The sequence below is a fragment of the Cheilinus undulatus genome, linkage group 7, assembly GCF_018320785.1.
Source record: "Cheilinus undulatus linkage group 7, ASM1832078v1, whole genome shotgun sequence".
Taxonomy (NCBI): domain Eukaryota; kingdom Metazoa; phylum Chordata; class Actinopteri; order Labriformes; family Labridae; genus Cheilinus; species Cheilinus undulatus.
Genome location: NC_054871.1, coordinates 38,680,820 through 38,699,555, shown reverse-complemented (window position 1 = coordinate 38,699,555; position 18,736 = coordinate 38,680,820). Strand labels below are relative to the sequence as shown.

Sequence of the window (18,736 nt, the reverse complement as noted above, 5' to 3'; positions counted from 1 at the left end):
GAATGTAGATTAATGAGAAAAGGGATTTTTTTTTTACTACAGTATCATACTGCAATATGAGAACATTTAACAAAGTGAAGGGGGTATGAATACTTTCTGAATGCACTGTAGCTTAATCTGCTTTCACTTTATAGCCTATATTAAATTTTACCGTATTCAATAAACTGTAATCAAAGAACTTGCCAATATCCTCAAGTGAGAATCCTGTGTCACATTTGCTCGTAAAGCATTTTTAACAGCTTACGTACTGTCGCTTTAAGCTCAGTAATACTTCGATACTTCTTTCTTCGTACACGGTCTAACTGCCGTTGTATCGTTACAAGTGCATTTTTGGCTTGCCTGTGCCTCAGCTGTCTCATAAACATACACCTCACAAACAGTAAAGTCTCAGCCTGGTTTTCCTCACAGTCTCCGCCCCTGAAGGCTACTGACACTCGTCTCCATGCGTGCATGCTTAACCCGAGGAGGATCCAAGAGAGACGGGGAACCGCATCATGATCCGAAACCTCCTCGTATGAAAGCCGAGCACTCACATCCACTTCCTCAGCTCTCAACCAAAGACAGGTAAATCTCTAACACTGCTATCATGACATTGAAAGAATATTGTTACGACATCTACATTCACTCTACGGAGCGTCTAGTCAACTAGTTTCCTCTGAGATGACTGTATGTTTACCTGACAGCATTAAACTGAGACTAGGCTACTTGTTTTACTCATTTATCGCTGTACGTGAGAGTTGAGGGTGAAAGTCATGCCCTGGTCGGGCTACTAGGTTGTATCCTTAACATTTCATAGTGAAACAGAAATTATTGCATTGGTGTCTTTACGAATGATGCTGTTATCAGAATAAATTACAGTCTTATTTGACTGTACCGGCACTTTCCAGCAGGAATTCTTCACGAGTGTTGCTCATGATTAGATCATAATAACAGCTCACATCTTTTTTTTTTTTTTTTTACATTCTGCAGTGCGGGTAGTAATTTTCCACATCCTTAACGAGACAGGACTTTAGTGTGCTGGGGGCTGGGTGTGTTCCAAACATGTCTGTTTTTGGATATCTGGGATTCAGACAAATTTCCTGTCAGGAAGGGACAAGGATATGGCCTGGTCAGCCCCATTCAATGGCTGACTCATCCTGGAGGGAGACAGGATTTTTCCTCATACAAACTACAGACAGGCTTCAGCTACACCCAAATGCCACCACACACACTACATTGTATGTAAATTTTTCCAAGAATTTGACCTATTACTAGAACTTTAAAGGGCAGCGGAGGAGTGTTGTCTTAACTTTACCATAATACTACCTCTTATTTCTCTGGAACTTATGATGCTATCAGACATGTCTGTGACTCAAACATTTCAAAACAGCACTTCAAATTGCAGCATTGGCAAAAGAGGGCCAAATGAAGACGCAGGACAGCAATGACCCAGGGATTTTATGAGCTTTACTTAAAGTCAGAAAAACTTCAAACATGCTCTTTCGGTTTTGACCACTCATGTAAAAAACAATCGCCAGAGCCATCTGGCTGCAGGCTACATCTCAGACGCCATCTATTTCAGAACAGAAGTGCCGTAGGCCTATTTTGCCCATACAACGCTTTCCAGTTTTAGATTTAAACAAGAAATTCAAATGTAGTCATAAACAAAGTCTGGTGGTTAAATTCATGAAATAACCACATTGCAAACATTAGAGACTAAGCAACATTTCATAGATAAACAGAAAAAGATCAAAGGTCTAGTCCATGCTCATCATCTTCATTAGCTTCAGCTTAAGCTAAGATAGCTACTCTAGTTAAGTAATTAACATTACTACATAAGTTAGCATAAGCAACATTAGCAAAAGCTACATAGCTACATAGAGGACACAGCAACATTAGCTTACAGAGCTGCTTTGTGAGCCTGACTTTAGCTACACAGCTTACTTAGCTAATAGAGCAACATAAGCTATACTTGCTGCATTAAAATGTTTTCACTGAGAACAAGCTGTTTTCCTGTAAGCAGACTGCTCTTACGTTTTGTAATCAGATTTTACATTTTAGTGAGTAATTCTGATAAAACTGACACTATACTATAGCTAGCTACATCTGAGCTAATCGCTACACCTCTGGCAGCCACTGCAATCGGCTTCTATTACAACTAAACCGTGCTCGTAGCTACCGATTCATTCTCCTCAAGGGAAACTGTTTGGTCAGCCCCGTTTTCAGACCTGGCACAATCATTTTCTATTGGAGCTTTGCAAGATGGATCAGGTGACAGACATGAAGTCTGGCCAATCCATCAGCTTTGCAACACATCAGTGCATCCTTTTTCAACACCAGATCACATTTCTTTATCAAATCAAAACTAAAGAAAACCACTGAAGCACTTCATGATGGAAAATGTGTTTGCCCTCTTCTCCTGACCTCCTCCACACAAGTTTACAAAAGTTAAGAGTGGGGTTTAGTTGTACTAGAACCTGGTAAACACAATGGCTGCTGCCAGTATAGTGATTAGCTCAGATGTAGCTTTAGTGTAGTGACATTTATAGCCACATTTCTTCATTAAAACAAGAGCAAGGAGCCACACTGAAAGCTTTACTCAGTAGAGAAGATGTTTTTGCACTTCTACCGACTGGTTTGTTTATCGAAAAACAAGCTTGATCGTTCATAGCCAGATGCAGCTTGAGCTCAGTCAAGAATTGTAAAGATTTTGGCTGAATCGGTGCTTTAAAGTAAATGATCAGTGCAGTACACGTTCATCTAAATATCTCCTGAATAGCTACTCACAATTTCTCCATGGAAGAGTCAAAAAGGACATTTTGTGTTGAATAGAGACGTTGAACTTTCAAAAGTATGGTTTTTGTAAATGCCCTCAGGCCTTTTGCAGCCTATTCAACAATATCCTGAAGCTAAACACATGAATAATGAAGTAAAGGTTGGGGTAGGTGTAAACATTTACAACAGCTGTTTTGTTGAACTGCTTGTTGTATCACAGAGTATTCTCTGTGGTTAATTTACATCTATTTGGCTTTACATATTTTAGTTTAATCATGTAATCTTAACGGTGCTATTTACAGCCTGTTAATACATCTTAGTAGGTTGCTAAAAATATTTCATGCTGAGATTTGTACTACGAAAACACATCTACAAGCAGCATTTTCATCCACAAGGCCTTAAATGACACTGCAGCCCTCATACTGTCTTCTGGAAATAGGACACCTGCATCTGTAGTAGTAAGCACTCTAAAGAAGGTGACCACACAGAGAGAGAGGAGAAAGCAGCATCAGGGATACTGCACCGTTTTTCACTCTGCTGCTGTTAACAAAGTCAGCTTCTTCACAGTCTTTCAGGAGAGAAATAGCTCCAAGACAATGCTCAGCATAAACACCAGAAGGACAGGGGTCTGGTTTACTTCAGTTTTGTTTAGCATGTTCATCATGAATTTAATTCATTTTCACATGGCTCTCTAAGCCTTTTAAGTTAACGTCCAAACATTTGTCACAAGCTCTTGAAAACGAGCCATATATTCAGTATTGTGGATAATGATTTTTTGATGACGACAACAGAGATATGCATTTGTATAATGTCGAAGTTCCCTTTTAAAAGGATGACGTAATTTGTGTATGTAATCGAGTGTCTTTTTTAGTTTTTCTCAAGAGAACTAGATTAAGAGGTTTAAGATTTACAGCCTGTTTGATGCCTTCATCACTGTCTTCTTTAATCATAAACCCTTTAAGGAACTAACTCCAAAAGAAAATAAAATAAGAGGTTTTTGCTGTTCTGAATGTTGTAGTATCGTCATATAAAAATAATCAAAAACTTTGAGAATTTTAATGCTAGAGCTGCACACTTAATTGAAGTTTACTGTAATGATGAGGGGTCTACCAGTGTTTTTTTCTTTTTTTTTTTTTCAGGGCCAATACTGATACTGATTATTACAAGTTCATGAGACCTGTAATGCTTGGAATTGATATGCATTTATTTTAACTAACAACAAAAGCTACTCAATGTGACATAAGTAAAATTGCATTGACAAAAAATTAAGGAAAATAAATAATTTAATTCCAGCTTTGTTGACCCGAGAAACGGCACAGAGCAACAAGGTCGCAGCAGGAAAACAGGAACTGATGCCATGAGCTCAGTGTGTCAGTGACACTCAGGCTTCAGTGCTGATTGGCTATCCAGTGAGATGGTGTTGCACTCAGGATGTTTGGTGAGACCTTGGAGAGAGAAAACAGAGCCAGAGGGGAGGATACACCTCACAGTGGAGCCAAAGTAGCACACTTTGTGATTTATTAATTTTATCAGCTATTCACACTGATACAGATGATCGGCAATAGTAATGGCAATAGTTTGCATTTATAATGATCTGCCCATAGACTCCAATCTCCATATCAACTGTTGAAAATATCTCAAGAAATACATCAACCTATAACAGATCGTTATTTAATCTGCAGTTTTTTCCCCACTCTACTTGGCTGGGCCACCAAAGTATACATTTTTTTCTCTGTATACAATCAACATCTATGTATGCAGGAAACACTAGTCCACTAGTCTGTCCCTTCCATAAATGCACCATTGAGGTGTGACTACTCGTGTTAAAAATAAGCATCATATGCCATTATTTTAACATTTTTTCAGCAGCTTCTTGCTGTCAGTACTATTCTGTACTGCTACAGTCTAGGACAGGGGTCATCAGCTGCATTTGTATGTAAATTAAAAATTGTAAATTTCGTCTTGACAGGGGGTGCCAGATAGCTTAGTGGTTTAAGGCGCCCCATGACTGCGGCGCCCTGGTCTCCAGTCTATCCTTTGGCTACTTTCACACATGCCTTCCCTCACTCCCTCATCCCTGTTTCTGGATCTATCCACTGTCCTCCTCTCTAAATAAAGGCATAAGATGTACAGTGTTGTTTTATGGGAAATGCCAATAGGTTCTCTAACTCTCTTGATTATGTTGTTTTTTTTAAAGGATCTAGTATAAATCTGCTCAGCTTGCTTCTCTCCAGTTCTAAACACAGACACACACACAGGCTCTAAATAAAAAATGATGATTGTGATCTCAGTTTTGATCCAAATGTGCACCCCTATTTACTCTTACATGCTCCTGCTTTTCACTTACTGCAGAAACTTGGAGATAAATTGTCATTAGGAATATTATTTCTAGCTACACAATTTCTGAGTTTCTGTATTGATAACATTTATTCAAAATGTGTTGGCGCCAACACTACCAGATCAGATTCAATCTGCACTGTTTGAGGAAAACTAAGAGGCTTAAAAAGTTTCATACAGATACCTGTGGGGTGCCTGTTAGCTAAGTAGTTACACCTTGTGCTCATACACGGAGGCTTTAATCCTTGTTTTTCAGCAGCCATGGGTTTGATTCAGTGCTTTACTACATGTCAATCCTCCACTCTGTCTCTTCCTAGAATTCCCTGTCTCCTTCAGCTGTCCTATCTTAGAAATGCCACAAAAGCCTTTTAAAATAGAGCTACTGTGCCTGGATTTGCTCCAGAATCAAATGAGTATAAGTGCTTCATAATTTGGCTCCACAAAGCTTAAGTTCAGTCAGGAACACTCTCATCATACATTTAACCATTTATTGCAAAATATAACAAAAGCTGGAACTGGGAATCTTGTAAAGGTGGAAGGAATAATGACGAAAGAAGGATATGTGAAGATTTTGGAAGAAAACCACACGCAGTCAGCAGTAAAATTGGGTCTGCATTGTTGCTTTGTCTTCCAATATGACAATTTCCCAAAACATAAATCTCTCCTGGAAAAATATTACCCCCAAAAGACCAAAGTGAGCATCTTTTACTGGTCTGCACAAAGCTCGGACTTCAGTCCCTTTAAAAATTGGGAGACAGATGACCAAGATACATGCCAGAAATCCCTCAAATCTAGAGGAGCTTGAGAGATTGGCCAAGGAAGAATAGGCTGGGATTCCTGAGGAGACGTGTCTGAGACTTGTTGAAAACTACAAAAAATTACTGCAGGCTGTTATCCGCCAAAAAGGAGACACAACTGACTATTAGCATGAGGGGGCCGATAATTTAGACCCTGGTAGTTTTTGTTTTTGTGGAATAATTTTGTTTCTGTGTGCAAAGTAAAATAATTTAATCATCAAAAATAAAATCAGGATGTTAATCATGTCATTCTCATCTGTATTTGGGAGTAAACCAAATTAATGGACATTTTATTTCTGGATATATCAGTATCACCCAATATCAACCCTGCTGACTAACATTTGTCATTGCAAAAATTGTAACGTGAACCTGGTATCAGTAGCCAATGTTAATCTAGTGAGTTCAGTCAATTTAATGCTGCCCTCTGGTACACTTGCTGCTGAAGGAGGTCTGATCTGTTTTCTTTGTCAAACACAAGAGAAAATGTTGGCATGGCAGAAGTGTTACTCCAGGAGAAATGTGGACACCTTTGTACAAAATGTGTTAAAAATGTTTTTATTTGGGCATTAACAAAAACAAGTAACCTGTATATCCCTTTCCTCTGACTTTTTCACATCATTTTTTATCTTTCTGTGTTCACACTTTTTTCCCATTTTTATGTACTGAAAGTAATGTGGGACAATTTTCCTGTTTTTTAAGGCATCATGATTCCTGTGATGGAATTCCGGCAGTTCTCTGAACAGCAGCCAGCGTTCAGAGTCCTGAAGCCGTGGTGGGACGTGTTCACCGACTATCTGTCTGTGATCATGCTCATGATTGGTGTGTTTGGATGCACTCTTCAGGTCAGTGATGACACCTCTACATGGTGCCTCTACTTAAAGGAACAAGCTAATGTGCCCCATGAGGTTTTGTGCTTCTTGTTTCCTTTATTAAACTACAATCATCTCATTATAAATAAAGGACAAATATAGCCTGTGCACAGTAATCCTTTATGAGTTTGTATTGTATGTGGATAGGATGAAATAAGCTGTACTATATACACTAGGCTCTCTAATGCAACATTACCGCTGTGCCTCTGCATTGGCACCGGCTCAGAACCACTAATTCCTTGCTTTTACAACCTGGACTGTATGCAGCAAAGGAAGCATTCAGCCCATCGGGAGGTTACCAGTGGAAACATTTACCCACCCAGCCCCTTTCAGTAAACACAAGATTCCTGACTCTTTTGCATGGCTCCCTCTCTCCCTACAGGAGAAATGTGTTCTGGCTACTGCAACACTCACTGTATAAACCCTTGAAATGATACCAAAATATATTTAGGAAGTGTGTTAAACTGATATTCATGAGAGGAGGAACAGCCATTGTTCCCAGTTCACAGTAAAATAATGTTTGGACACAGACTGATAGATGGTGAATTGAGCCGGTAATTAATAACGTGGCCAAGTTTACTTTCCAGCACAGGACACCATCAACATGCCACTAAGAGTAACAGTAACCATTGCCTCAATGTGTAATTCCTTCATTTGGAGTACGAGGGAGAAAGAGAGAAAGTCTGAGCCTGTAAAAGCCAACAGATCAGCTCCTCAGAGACTCCACCACACCTGACTTTACAGCTAAATCTGTGATGTGCTGCAGCTCAGCTGCATTGTCCTTACTGTACTCGTACTGTCTTTTTTCATTTCCACGACTCATGGATTTGGTTATTCCTTTTATAGTAACATTCAGTGATAGTTGTAGGGCTGTTCTAGACTACAGATTTGCATAGTCAAATCTGATTGGTCAGATTTTGCCCTTGGTCAAATAAGCACATTTTCCCCCTCACTTTATAATCCATATTAATAACTTAAGCATAAGAGATAAACCCCGTAATTAAAATATTTGAATAACAATTACCTCAGTACTTGATTTATTATTTATTTACTGTTTCACTCATTACACGTCTCTTTGCATTCATGTGATCCTGATGACTTGCAAATGTCCATTGAGGGCCAGGAAGTAGAGTAAAGCCATACAGGATATATAGGGACGAAGGAAAGTTAATACATTAAAGCTCTAAGTGGACCTGTATGCTTCAATTATCAGCAGAACATTTTTTTTAACATACATTGGGTACGATCCCTGCACTTTCAGGATTTTTTTTCTCACTGTTTAACCAGTTCACCTGGCATTGAGGCAATCAATGTCATGATATACTCAGTCCTGCACACCCTCTTGCGCCATCTATCCAAATGAAGGGAGTCTTGTACTGGGCTAAGAGGCTAAGTGAGCCCATTTGACAAATAAAAAACCCTCGGTTTGTCACAAACATGGTTTTAATTGAAACAGTGTAGTACTATTAACCAAATAAACCTTGTGGGGCAAGGGGCCGAGTAATGATGAGCCCATTTACAAATAAGCCTGTGCTACGAAACAGCCCTTTAATGTAAGCCACAGTAGCTAGCTCATATTTGAGTGCCAGTTTCCTTTCCTCCATATTTTGTCATTGTTTAATCCACTTTTAAAAAGCCAAATTGTGACCCAATGAAGAGTTGTGCTGAAGCCAAACAACCAGCTCTACTGAGCTGAGCTTGGATTATCTGGATCTCTTAAAAGAGATGGATTTACCATCACATTGAGCAAGACTGGACAGACATCAGCAGTCAGGGGTTATATGGTCACGATCAAAGTTTAATGACCTAAAGCATGACAGAACTGTACTTAACCAAACTGGACTGCTTTGTGGAAATGGACCTTACACGAGTGAGGTTTGACACCACTTGTCCAGTGGTTTCCAAACAATTCCTGCCCCCCCCAGATGAAAATATTTTCAAGCAAACCCATGCACACACTATATTGAAAAACCTTAAACATAGAGTCACAATGTTTCCTAACAAATTCCTACATTCCATATATTTTTTTAGTATCTCAAACATTAGATACAAAAGTACCCAATAGCAACTGCAACACGAACCTTTCATGTTAAGAATGCAACTTTTAGCTAATTTTTGATGTACAGCTTTGATCTGTAATTGCCTGATTTAGGCAACAGCAGAAAAGCCATCTTACACTGGTAAAATGTGGCAAAAGGAAGGATCTGTCTCTCTTCATAAGATTGCATTGCACACAGTTTCATGTCTTTGGTCAAACCAAGAAGAGCTGAACAACTCAATGTAATGGAATAGCCCCAGTGGATGCTAGTGCTAAATGCTAAATTTAATCATAATTTCCAGGGGTAATCTATGTAGTGCATATTTTGTACATGGAAAGTTAAGAAAGTTTGAAAAGTCAGTTTTAGATATGCAGATCATGCTATGAAGCATGAAAGTATCTTCAAGAGAAACTGAAGCACTAAATGGGCTAATGATAGTGAATCTCAGAACTACAGTTTAAAATGTGACCCTGTTTACTGGTGACTATCAACCATAAATGCCTCTTCGTGTATTCTGATGGTCATATTTTTACAATTTAGTGAAAAGCTAAACAAAGAGCCATCTGTGTGGACTGCTGTGTAGGCATCATGGCTTGGCATGCTTTAAGATCACTACCTGTGTTGTGTATACAGAGAAATGTTTCTGTCAGTCAAGTTTTCACCAGTTTCTCTGTTTGTGAGCACACTTGAGGTTATTTCCTTAATTTGACACCAAAGTAGGCTTCTTCTATTATGTCACCTTATGTTGACTAAACTAGTAGCAGCCTATTGTCAACACCAGCTCTTCTAATGTCCACTGTGGTGAGTGATGTCCTAGCAGTCATTTTTCTCCAAAAGGTCTATTGGCTACTTTCCTTTTTTTAGTGGTAGGCCGTACTTGTTGGACAGCATGACAAAAGCTGTTTACATAGCTTGCATTTTAATATTCATATTCAACCTGATAAAAAGCCCCCACACATTACATTTTTTTCCTAATGTAGTTAGATATTATGAAACCAAAAGATTAAAAGGCTAGCATAGAAGCAAGGGCTCCAATGGCCCTACAGAATTGGAAGCCCATGGTAAACATACTTATCTACACACCAATGATATTGTAATCAACAATAAAATATTTACAAAGTTATTGATAATCATGGAATAAATCAATATTAGCATATACATACTACCATATACATTTACAGGTAGTGTCTACAGTTAAAGATAAAATGAAACTGTTTACAATTACTGATTAAAGTCTATTAAACTGACAAACTGTCCTTCTAATGTGTTGGCATCCAAAATAAAACGTGTGGCTAGGTGTATAAATTGAGGTTCTTCAGCTAAAGACAGTCTAAATAGTTCCTCCCGTGATTCTGCTGCTGTAATTTGGCTCAAGAAGCTCTTACTGACAGCTTCATACAGCGAGCAGATGTGGAGAAAGTGGACCTCATCAATTAAGAAGTTGATATTCATACCAAGCTTGACTGGGAAGTATGCTGTATTTGGTGAAAACAGACTAATCTGTGTGAAAATGAAAACATTTCAGAGTCCTGTATAGCTGACATGGAATTATTCTTGTTTCACAAGCTGGCTTTCAACTTTGAGTTCAGTTAAATTAGGCTGTTTTGAACAACTGGCTGTTTATTTGACTCTTTGGCGGCAGATTATGTCACATTAAAATGTCCACAGTGACATGTGAGGCAGCTCAGCATAGTTCGCAGAATGTCCCTACAATAGGCCGGCCTCCAGTGAGTGAAAGTATCTGTTTCCTGTTATGAGCATGCAGTGAAGCAGCTGTGCTTTTTATTTACATGAGAAGTAAATATAAACTCGTGCAACCTTTTGGCTTGTGTTCCAGAAATCTACCCATCTGGATGCTCAAAGAAATCATGTCCCAAAAAGGTTTTCACTTTTCATTATTTTATTTGGAGTGTGAGTTTGGATAGTCCTGTAAAAAACACAGATTAAATAAGGGTCAAAAAATGAGCATTAAAGGGAGTTAAGCGCAAATGAAAAGTAAAGACGTTGAAGAAAGTTGAAGTAGGCCGCGGGCTGAGGAGTAAGGTCAGTGCTGAATTTCTTGTGCATGCCTTCTTTCTTCCAGCCAGCAGAGGGACCCAATGGATGCAAAAAAAACTGACCATGATAATTCCCTAAAGAGTTTTCAACTAGGAATGTGTGCAATCAGCAGAATAAAGTCAGGCAAAAGTATGACCAGCCTTACTTGGCCGTGGATTGGCCAGTACTTATGACTGCCTTCATGTTTAGTTAGGTAAAGATATCAGAGACAGTGTTGGTAGGTAATACTATGCAGTTCTCTGGGATATCTAGCCATGCACATGAAGCTTGCTTCATTCATTTTATAATGATCCTTAGTACCTGAAGTCTAGCAGCAGAAGATTTGAAAATACAAAAAGCCTTTTTAAGGAGAACTAAATATGCAAGTTTATTTGATTCTCACAGGTTCAGAGTTAAATTTAGACTTTGGAAAGTGTTAATATTTTAAATCTCTTACAGTGTTCATTTTTAACACATTTTTTTAGTTTAACAAATAAAAGTGAATTTTTACCACAGTGTTGTGTACGTCCCTTTAAAGATGTTCACATGGAGAATTTGCAATTTTAGTTCTGGACATACTGTGATGTACTTTGTTGTCCATTGAACACTTGTGGCAAAGTGGGTGTCAACTGACTACGATAAAGTTAAGTAATGCCCTTTGCTTTAAATTTGCACACCTTTCTTGTCATAAGTCCATCTCCAGCTACAGGCAAGAAGTCATTAACTCAGTGGATAACTTCACTCATGTTGCAAAAGTGTCTAACATCAAAAACAACAACAATCTACCACAAACATGAGCAAAGGAATCCAAGCAGTGCTCACTGTGCAACAGGCAACATCCAAATACATATAAGCACATCTAAACACTCTGCCCAGGGGTATTATGGGAAAACTTCACCCATGTGTTTGAAATGGCAATAGGCAAAGCTTAGATTAATCAGCTCTCTACAGTGTTGGATCAGCACTGTCAAATGACTCCAAAACTGAAGACCATTTCACTCAGAATGCAGTTAAAATTATACTTCGGTACTTGAAATCAACCTTGAAATGTGTAACACTGAGATCAACATTCCAGCGTTTGCTGTGTAGGCTGTTGATCCTTTGCAGGATGGGTGACTTATTGATAAAATGCTGCAAATAATACCCACTTCTGCACTGTTACACCATTGGGTGCATGTAAACACAGATTGCTTCTAGGTGTTGAAATGTCTCCTAAAATACTGCTTTTAATCTTTCTCTTCTCATTCTTTCTCACTTTGTAGGTCATGCAAGATAAAATCATTTGCCTCCCTCAGAGAACCTCGTCACCTCCAGAGAACTCAACTGATATGGATGTGAAGTCACTGCAGTCCAATTTTTCAGCCGTACCAAGAGAAATGACAGGCTTAAAAACTGATCTGGACCTTCAACAGTACAGCTATATCAATCAGATGTGCTATGAGAGGGCTCTGCACTGGTATGCCAAGTATTTTCCTTATCTAGTCCTGATCCACACTTTGGTTTTCATGGTGTGTAGCAACTTCTGGTTCAAATTCCCCGGCTCTAGCTCCAAAATTGAGCACTTTATCTCCATGCTCGGCAAGTGCTTTGACTCTCCCTGGACCACACGAGCTCTGTCTGAGGTGTCTGGAGAAAATCCAGAAGAAAAGGACCACAAAAAGAGCACTACAACAAAGTCCAACATGGTTGTATCTCCTGGAGAAGGAGATCTTGAGAAGACGCAGTCCCTTCGATCTATTCCTGAAAAGATTGTAGTTGAGAAGCCATCGGCAAGTGTTCTTGATAAAAAGGAAGGTGAACAAGCCAAAGCTCTGTTTGAAAAGGTGAAGAAGTTCCGTTTGCACGTTGAGGAAGGAGACATCCTTTATATCATGTATGTTCGCCAGACGGTGTTCAAGGTGATTAAATTCCTTCTCATCATTGCCTATAATAGCACTCTGGTGAATAAAGTACAGAATAGTGTTCGCTGCGTAGTTGAGATCCAGGACATGACAGGCTACAGAATCTTTGAATGTAATCATACCATGGCTCATCTGTTTTATAAGCTTTCTTGCTGTTACTTGTGTTTGGTGGCCATGTATGGATTAACTAGCCTTTACACATCTTACTGGCTGTTTTACCGCTCACTGAAAGAATACTCCTTCGAATATGTGCGGCAGGAAACAGGGATTAATGACATCCCAGATGTTAAGAATGACTTTGCTTTCATGCTGCATATGATTGACCAGTATGACCCCTTGTATTCAAAACGATTTGCAGTTTTTCTCTCCGAGGTCAGTGAGAACAAACTGAAACAGCTCAACCTGAACCATGAGTGGACTGCAGAGAAGTTACGTCAGAGACTCCAAACTAACGCCAACAATCGGCTCGAGCTGCAGCTCTTCATGCTCCCTGGGTTGCCTGACACTGTCTTTGAGTTGACGGAGCTGCAGTCTCTAAAACTCGAGATCATCAATAACGTCACCATCCCTGCCTCTGTCTCTCAGCTGGCAGACCTCCAGGAGCTGTCTCTCTACCAGTGCTCCTTAAAGCTGCACACAACAGCTACCTCCTTCCTTAAAGAGAACCTTAAAGTGCTTCGTGTGAAGTTTGACGACAACAGGGAACTTCCAAACTGGATGTACGGCCTTCGCAACTTGGAGGATCTCTGTCTCACTGGTTCCCTAAGCCCTGATGCGTCCAAAAATATTGTTCTTGAGTCACTGCGGGAGATGAAGTGCTTGAAAACTCTCTCCCTAAAAAGCAACTTGACCAAGATACCTCAGTCTATCGTGGATGTTTCCAGCCATCTTCAGAGGCTCTACTTACACAACGATGGCACCAAGCTAGTAATGCTCAACAACCTGAAGAAGATGTCCAATCTGATCGAGCTGGAGCTGGTGCGTTGTGATCTGGAGCGCATCCCACATGCAATCTTCAGCCTGACGAATCTGCAAGAGCTTGATCTGAAAGAGAATAACCTTCGCTCAATAGAGGAGATCATCAGCTTCCAACATCTTCGAAAACTGACTTGCCTCAAGCTTTGGTTCAATGGTATCATGTACATCCCAGAGCATATCAAGAAACTTGGGAGCCTAGAGCGCCTCTACTTCAGCCACAACAAGATCGAGATACTGCCTTCGCACTTGTTCTTGTGCAACAAGCTGCGCTACTTGGACTTGTCCAACAATGACATACGATTCATCCCTCCAGAGATCGGAGTCCTCCAGAGTCTTCAGTACTTCTCTGTCACATGTAACAAAATTGAAAACCTACCAGATGAGCTCTTCTTTTGCAAGAAGCTCAAAACTCTGAAGCTTGGTAAGAACTCGCTGTCCATACTCTCACCAAAAATTTCCTACCTAACTCTGCTGACGTACTTGGATCTCAAAGGCAACCACTTTGAGCTCCTGCCACAAGAGCTGGGTTGCTGTCGTGCTTTGAAACGTAGCGGCCTTATAGTGGAAGAGACACTGTTTCAAACTCTGCCTTCAGATGTCAGGGACCAAATGAAGGCTGAGTGAGATGCCTTTAAGTAGCTGCAGTGCCTGCTGTTTGTTCTACCAATTCAGAGCATTTGTTTTGTATCAGAGATGGGTGCTTAAATTTGAGACGTGCTTAAGTTAACGTAAATGTGACATAAGACTTGACTCGGACTCAGCCCGGAGATTTGGGCCTCATGCCCAGTCTTTTTATTTTGTATTTCTAGCTCACTTTTAAAACAAGGTGAATGTTATCCCTCCTGTGTATTGCCTCTGCATGGCAGCACATGTCCAGTGCCTCAGACTAGTTTTAGGCCCTTACAAATGTTGTTACTGTCTGTCTAAATCTTTGCTTATATTGTACATACTCTCAGATTCATAAACAAGCCAACTGAAGTCAGTGCCCAAAGCATGCAGTGCCTATAAAACGTATTCACCCTCTTGGATGTTTTACCCTTTTAAAAGTTCTAGGCCTACTTCCACTGCTTATAGCAAAACAGTAAACAGTGCAAAACAAGCTAACTTAAGTCAGAACCCAAATGTTTAATGCTAAATTGGTAAAACCAAGTGTCCAGAAGCAAGTTCATTTATACCTAGGATTGCTATAAACTTATTATAATATGTTTATGTTGATCATATAACTTTGATGTTACCATTACTTTGTGTTTGAGAGGCTAGAGGGATTTCTTCAGGTATAGTTCATTTTGAACAGTGTATGGATCCAGTGTAATTATACACAATCTATGTACTCAAACTCATACAGGTTTAATGTCTAATGATTGTAGCAATATTTTCCTGTTATCATCAGTAGCATTAGCTTATACACTATATGGACAAAAGTATTCTGATGCCTTACTGTTACACCAATAAAGACTGTAATGACATTCTATTCCAATATGGAGCTGGGGTCCACTTTTTCAGCTGTAATAGCCTCCATTCTTCTTGGAGGGCTTTCCACTAGACTGTGGAGCATTTATGAGGTCAGGCACTGATGTTGGACGACAAGGCCTGGCTTACAATCTCCGTTGTAGTTTATCCCAAAGGTGCTTGATGGGGTTGAGGTCGGATCAAGCCATGTCTTTATAGTCCTTGCTTTGTGCCCTGGGGCACAGTTATGTTGGAATAGAAAGGGCCTTCCCCAAATGGTTGCCACAAAGTTGACAGCATAGCATTGTCCAAGATGTCCCACACTTCCACTGCTCCACTGTTCAGGGTTGGAGTGCTTTTCATCACTCCATAGGACGCCTCGCATAAGACTTGGTGAAGTGAGGCTTGCATGTAGCTAGTAGGCTATAGAAACCAATTCCATGAATCTCCTGTCACACAGTTTCTGTGCTTACATTAAAGCCAATGAATGTACAGAACTCTTCAGCTAATCTGCAGAGTGTTGGTGACTTTTATGCAGTTGTTGACCCCCCTCTGTAATTGTACGTGGTTTTCAGCTTCATGGCTGAATTGCTGTTGTTCCTCAACGCGTCCACATTCTAATAATATCATTTACAGTTTACTGTACCCAGCAGGGATCAAATTTCATGTACTCTTATTGCCAGGGTGGCATCTATCACAGCACTGCGCTTGAAGTCTCAGAGCTCTTCAGAACGACTCATTTTGTATTACAAATGTTTGCATGGAGACTGCATGGCTAGGTGCTTGATTTTATACACTTGTGGCAACAGGTCTAATTGAAACACCTGAATTCAATGATTAACAAATGTGGCCAAATACTTTTTGTCCATGCAGTGTATCTGTTGTAGCAGTTTTTATCATTATTCATCAAAACCAAAAGGGTCTATGTCCACAGCCATGTTTTCCACTGGCAGCACCCACAGCCTCCGTTTCAGTGCACTTCTTACTATTGTCTAAGTTAAAAGAGTTAACTTCTTGACTAGAAAAAGCATGAAACTGGGAAAGCATGAAAAAAATTCAGAGGAATCCTTGGACTGACCCATGGATTGGTCAATGAGAGAAAAGGGGCCTTGACAAGCAAGGCATTTTCAAATGAGGGCACAGAAATACTAAACAGCTGATGCCAGGGATGTTTTACCTCAGGATGCTGAGCGCTGAAGACTCTGGACTACACAGGTTTTGTATTTAAAATGAGCGGTCAGTGTCAAAAGCACCAGCTGTGGACCCAGACCCTAAGTAGAAGTATTTTCCTGTTACCTTCAGTAGCATTAGTTTAATCTATTGCAACCATTTTTATTATTTATTTAAACTGTAAGAGATTTGACTTGGACTTGCAGCTACGGACAAAGATTTGAGACTTGCACCCATCTCTGTCTTAAATTCACTCATTACCGTACTTAGGTATTATACTACTGTTCATAAAGTTAAGTTTTATTTTTCTAATTGCCTCAAAGCAGGGAGTAATTATGTGTTCTTATTTGTACATACTTGTATTATTGGGCTGTTTATTTCTTGTTAGCTTACATGATGTATTATTTGACAACAAATGTTCCTTACGGGAGCTCTGAGCATTTCTGGTGATACACCTTTTTGCTTCTTTTATGAGATGTAGGTAAAAAAAAATTGTTTAAAAACAATGTGATATGTGTAAATTAGACTGCAGCCATCAGTGGTTAGCTTAAATTAGCATACAAGCAGAAACAAGAGGAGACAAATAGCCTTGCTCAATTAATAGGCGTTAAAACATCATTCAGGCTCCTCTGAATCTAAATAAAAACATACAGCTTGTTATTCAGCCTTTAAAAAATCTCTTATTCCAAAGCCTTGGGAATTTTATTGATTTAATTAATTACTACTGAATACAGTTAAAGACTAATGCTGGGCTGGAGAGAGTAAGGCTGGCTCTTTCCTCTTATGCTAAGCTAACTTTTTTGCTTCAGCTTCGGCTTTTATGCATAAGAGTGATTTCACGATTCCCATCTAATTCTCCACCTGAAAGGGAATAAGGCCATTCTGTAATCCTACCTGTGCTTAGAGCACATTTTATATCATTGCTGCATAGAATGATGCTCTTACTGAATGTAAATCTAAACTGAAGACCTCACTTAGATGTAAAAATGCTATATTTTTTTATATTTTAAGCTGCCCTTATATTTTCCTATAGAAACCATTAGGTTTCATGGACTGCAGTAGAGAAAATGCAGAAAAGAATAAATCACAAGTATTTAAATACCTTGGCCAAATCTACTGTTCTGTAGAAAGCTAAATTTGAAGTGCATTAAACTTTAAGGACTATGTCATACTGGTGTTATTCCTAATGCTCTCAAGATGTGCCCAAGAAAAGTCTACAGCCTATTACTAAAAGTGTATTTTTAAAATGTATTTTATATTATTGACCAATAAACACTGATTTATTTGCACATCATTTATTGTGGGTTTTTTTTTTTGGAAGCCCAAAGGGCAAAAAAAATGACATGAAAATTTACTTGACATCTGAAATTCTTACGTTCACATTGTATGCTCTTAGTTGTGGGATTAGATATCATTTGTAGGTCAATGGAGATTAATGAAGCAAAGAAGATTAAGCTGTTATTATGCCAAAGCACTGAGGGGAAAATAAGGTTGAAGGGCCCAACAGGATTAGAAAGTCAGTCAGACATTTTTCATTTTTCATCCAAATTTTAAGAGCTTGTTATTGTTTGTATATCAATATACAGTACTGTGCATACATTTTAAACATGTTTGACAAAAGTTGAGGCTGAAGTAAACTTGTAATGGTAAGCCCTGCTGAGGGCAACATTGGTTGGGAAGGAGGACTGACACAACCCCGGTAGTGCTCTGGATGTCCTGGCATAAAACCAGGGGCATTGGAAAATAACCTGTCAAAAAATAACAACATACACACCTTTAGTGGTTCCCAAAGTGAGTGTTGGGACCCCCAGGGGGGTCGTAAGAAATTAAAGGGGGGTTGCAGGATGCTTTCCATAAAACAAAGAGAAAATTCATATGATTTAAAATCCCAAAATTGTATTTTTTTTTTAAAGATTTATTTTTGGCCATTTTTGTGCCTTTATTAGATAGAGGAGGACAGTGGATAGAGTTGAATGTAATCTTGACTCAGGCCACCCTCTATTTCCTCTCCAGGCCCAGGTTGTGGCACATCAGCCCTGTGAGGAATCCTCAGTGCCCTACATGCATCAAATTATTCACGACTGTATGTCCATATCTATACTGATAAATAACTATTAGCAAAACCGAAGTAAGACTTTTGCTCCTTTAAATGACGAAAACCTTTGACCATCATTGAAACCTACCATGATGGTGAGTGAAATTTAAACATCTGTGTTGTATGTAGTTGAGCACAGTGATAAAAAATATGGTAGAAAATAAGGTCTGTAGCAGTGAAATAAATCATTTTATCCCAAAATAGTCTGAAATAATGTAGGCATTGGCATATTTACTCACGTTCACCACAAGTAGGCTATAAAACAGAACTTGTATCCGTACAGGGTGCTGATCTGTGGTAGGCCAGTAAA

The 18,736-nt window shown here is 39.3% G+C and overlaps 1 protein-coding gene across 1 annotated transcript; it reads left to right on the top strand.

The window, feature by feature from the left end:
* Positions 1–427: 427 nt before the first annotated feature.
* On the top strand, positions 428–17,620 carry lrrc8c (leucine rich repeat containing 8 VRAC subunit C). Its single transcript, XM_041791281.1, has 3 exons — positions 428–564; positions 6,588–6,730; positions 12,096–17,620. Exons 2-3 carry the CDS (start codon positions 6,593–6,595, stop codon positions 14,334–14,336), a joined length of 2,379 nt encoding a protein of 792 aa, XP_041647215.1. The 5' UTR covers positions 428–564; positions 6,588–6,592; the 3' UTR covers positions 14,337–17,620.
* Positions 17,621–18,736: the final 1,116 nt, after the last annotated feature.

What these genes read in the sequence shown, in the direction of transcription:
- lrrc8c (XM_041791281.1), top strand. Translation starts at nt 6,593, where the DNA reads ATGATTCCTGTGATGGAATTCCGGCAGTTCTCTGAACAGCAGCCAGCG. An exon ending in TGTTTGGATGCACTCTTCAG is followed by an intron (nt 6,731 to 12,095) that starts GTCAGTGATGAC and finishes CTCACTTTGTAG; the next exon opens with GTCATGCAAGATAAAATCAT.